The 2,367-nt window shown below is 45.7% G+C and overlaps 1 protein-coding gene across 1 annotated transcript; it reads left to right on the top strand.

The window, feature by feature from the left end:
- Positions 1-461: 461 nt before the first annotated feature.
- LOC138370994 (salivary glue protein Sgs-3-like) lies at positions 462-1,199 on the top strand. The gene has a single exon (XM_069335637.1). It carries the CDS (start codon positions 462-464, stop codon positions 1,197-1,199), a length of 738 nt encoding a protein of 245 aa, XP_069191738.1.
- The last annotated feature ends 1,168 nt before the right edge of the window (positions 1,200-2,367 follow it).

Raw genomic sequence — 2,367 nt, 5'->3', positions numbered from 1 at the left:
TGAAGTAATACTAGGGATATATTTATCTTTCTGTATGTAACCCCCCCAGATTTATGTGTAAAGTCTACTCTATAATTAATTGTAACTACAGTTCATTTAATGCTCTTAGTATTCTACTGATTTAATCTAGGTCCATAGACCACTGATTTTTTGGGTCATTTCATATTAATTTATTTTTCCTTCTTTTTATATATAAGGAGGTGGTCCTTCAGAGTTATCTTAGTATTCAATTTATATGATTATTATCAATGTTGAGAGTTAGACTTTCCCACAACAACACCCACAACCTTTGATGGTACTGCAACAACACCCACGGACACTGATGGTACTGCAACAACACCCACGGCCTCTGATTGTGCTTCAATAACACCCACGGCCTCTAGTATAGTGCAACAACACCCACGGCCTCTTTTGGATCTGCAGCAACACCCACGGCCTCTGATGGTACTGTAACAACACCCATGGATTCTGATGAAAGTGCAACAACGTTCACGGCCTATGATGGTACTGCAACAAAACCCATGGCCTCTAATGGTACTGCATCAACATCCATTGCCTCTAATGGTACTGCAACAACACCCAGGGACTCTGATGGTACTGTAACAACACCCACGGTCTCTGATGGTACTGCAATAACACCCACGGCCTCTGATGGTACTGCAACAACACCCACGGCCTCTGATGGTACTGCAACACCCAAGGGCTCTGATGGAGGTGCAACTACTCCCACGGCCTCTTATGGAACTGCAACAACACCCACGGCCTCTGTTGGTACTTCAACCACACTAACGGCCTCTGTTGGTACTGTAACAACATCCACGGCCTCTAATGGTACTGCAACAACACCCACGGCTTCTGTTGGTACTGCAATAACACCAATGGCCTCTGATGGAAGTGCATCAACTCCCACAGCCACTGATAGAAATGCATCAACTCTCACGGATTCTGATGGAGGTGCAACAACTCCCACGGCCTCTTTTGGAACTGCAACAATACCCACGGCTTCTGTTGGTACTCCAATAACACCCACAACCTCTGATGTTAATGCAACAACACCCACGGCCTCTGATGGTACTGTAACAACACCTACGGCCTCTAATGGTACTATAACAACACCCACGGTCTCTGATGGTACTGCAACAACACCCACGCCTCTGATGGTACTGCAACAACACCCACGGCCTCTGATGGTACTGTAACAACTCCCACGCCTCTGATGGTACTGCAACAACACCCACGGCCTCTGATGGTACTGCAACAACACCCACGGTCTCTGATGGTACTGCAACAACACCCACGGTTTCTGATGGTACTGCAACAACACCCACGGCCTCTGATGGTACGGCAACAACTCCCACGGCTTCTGATGGTACTGCAACAACACCCACGGCCTCTGATGGTACTGCAACAACTCCCACGGCTTCTGATGGTACTGCAACAACTCCCACGGCTTCTGATGGTACTGCAACAACACCCACGGCTTCTGATGGTACTGCAACAACTCCCACGGTTTCTGATGGTACTGCTACAACACCCACGGCCTCTGATGGAAGTGCAACAACACCCACGGCCTCTGATGTCAAGACTACAACACGTTTGGGCTCTGATGACAGTGTATCAACTCTCAGGTCCTCAGCTCGGAGACTAGCCTGGTGGCATACCCCTGAGCTTTTTCTTACTTCGTTTTGTGTTTGACAATGTATGGACACACTGGAACCATATATTCAAGTATTCGTCTGACATATATGGTATACAAGATTCCAAATGATTCTTTACACAAGTTTCTGAATAAAGTTCTTATGTTCGCCAGTCTTGCATACGTCGCTGTTATTATCCTTTTGATGTGGGCTTCAGGAGACAGGTCTGGTATGATATCAACCCCTCAGATCTTTCTTTCTTCCTTTCTGCTGAAGTATTTTCTCTCCCAGCTGATACCTTGTGTTTGGTCTCCTGCTCCCTACGCCTATCTTCATCACTTAACACTTGCATGAATTAGACTCAAGGAGCCATTTGTTGAACCATTTCTTCAGTCTGTCTCTGCCTCGGCGTTTGCTCGCGCCTTCATAATTTTTCTATAATCTCTTGAGTGGGGAATGAGCTGCTTACTACACTTATCGTGTTAGCTAAGCAGTCCCTTCCGCCGGAGGTAAATCTAGACTTTCAGTTAAAGTTAACGTATGTACCAAAAATTTTCATGAAAAAGCTCAAACTTATTCAAAACCTTTCTGACAGTCCAAGTAAATGCAGTGTGCCCACGTTTCGCTTTCTTGCTTAATGCTTGTTGCTTGGTCATATAATTCTTATATAAAACATGTGAGGCATGAACCTATGCTGGTGGTGTGTTACAAAGTAATTTCACTCCAGATG

This window comes from Procambarus clarkii, chromosome 4 (genome assembly GCF_040958095.1).
Source record: "Procambarus clarkii isolate CNS0578487 chromosome 4, FALCON_Pclarkii_2.0, whole genome shotgun sequence".
Taxonomy (NCBI): domain Eukaryota; kingdom Metazoa; phylum Arthropoda; class Malacostraca; order Decapoda; family Cambaridae; genus Procambarus; species Procambarus clarkii.
This window is presented reverse-complemented; position numbering and strand designations above follow the sequence as displayed.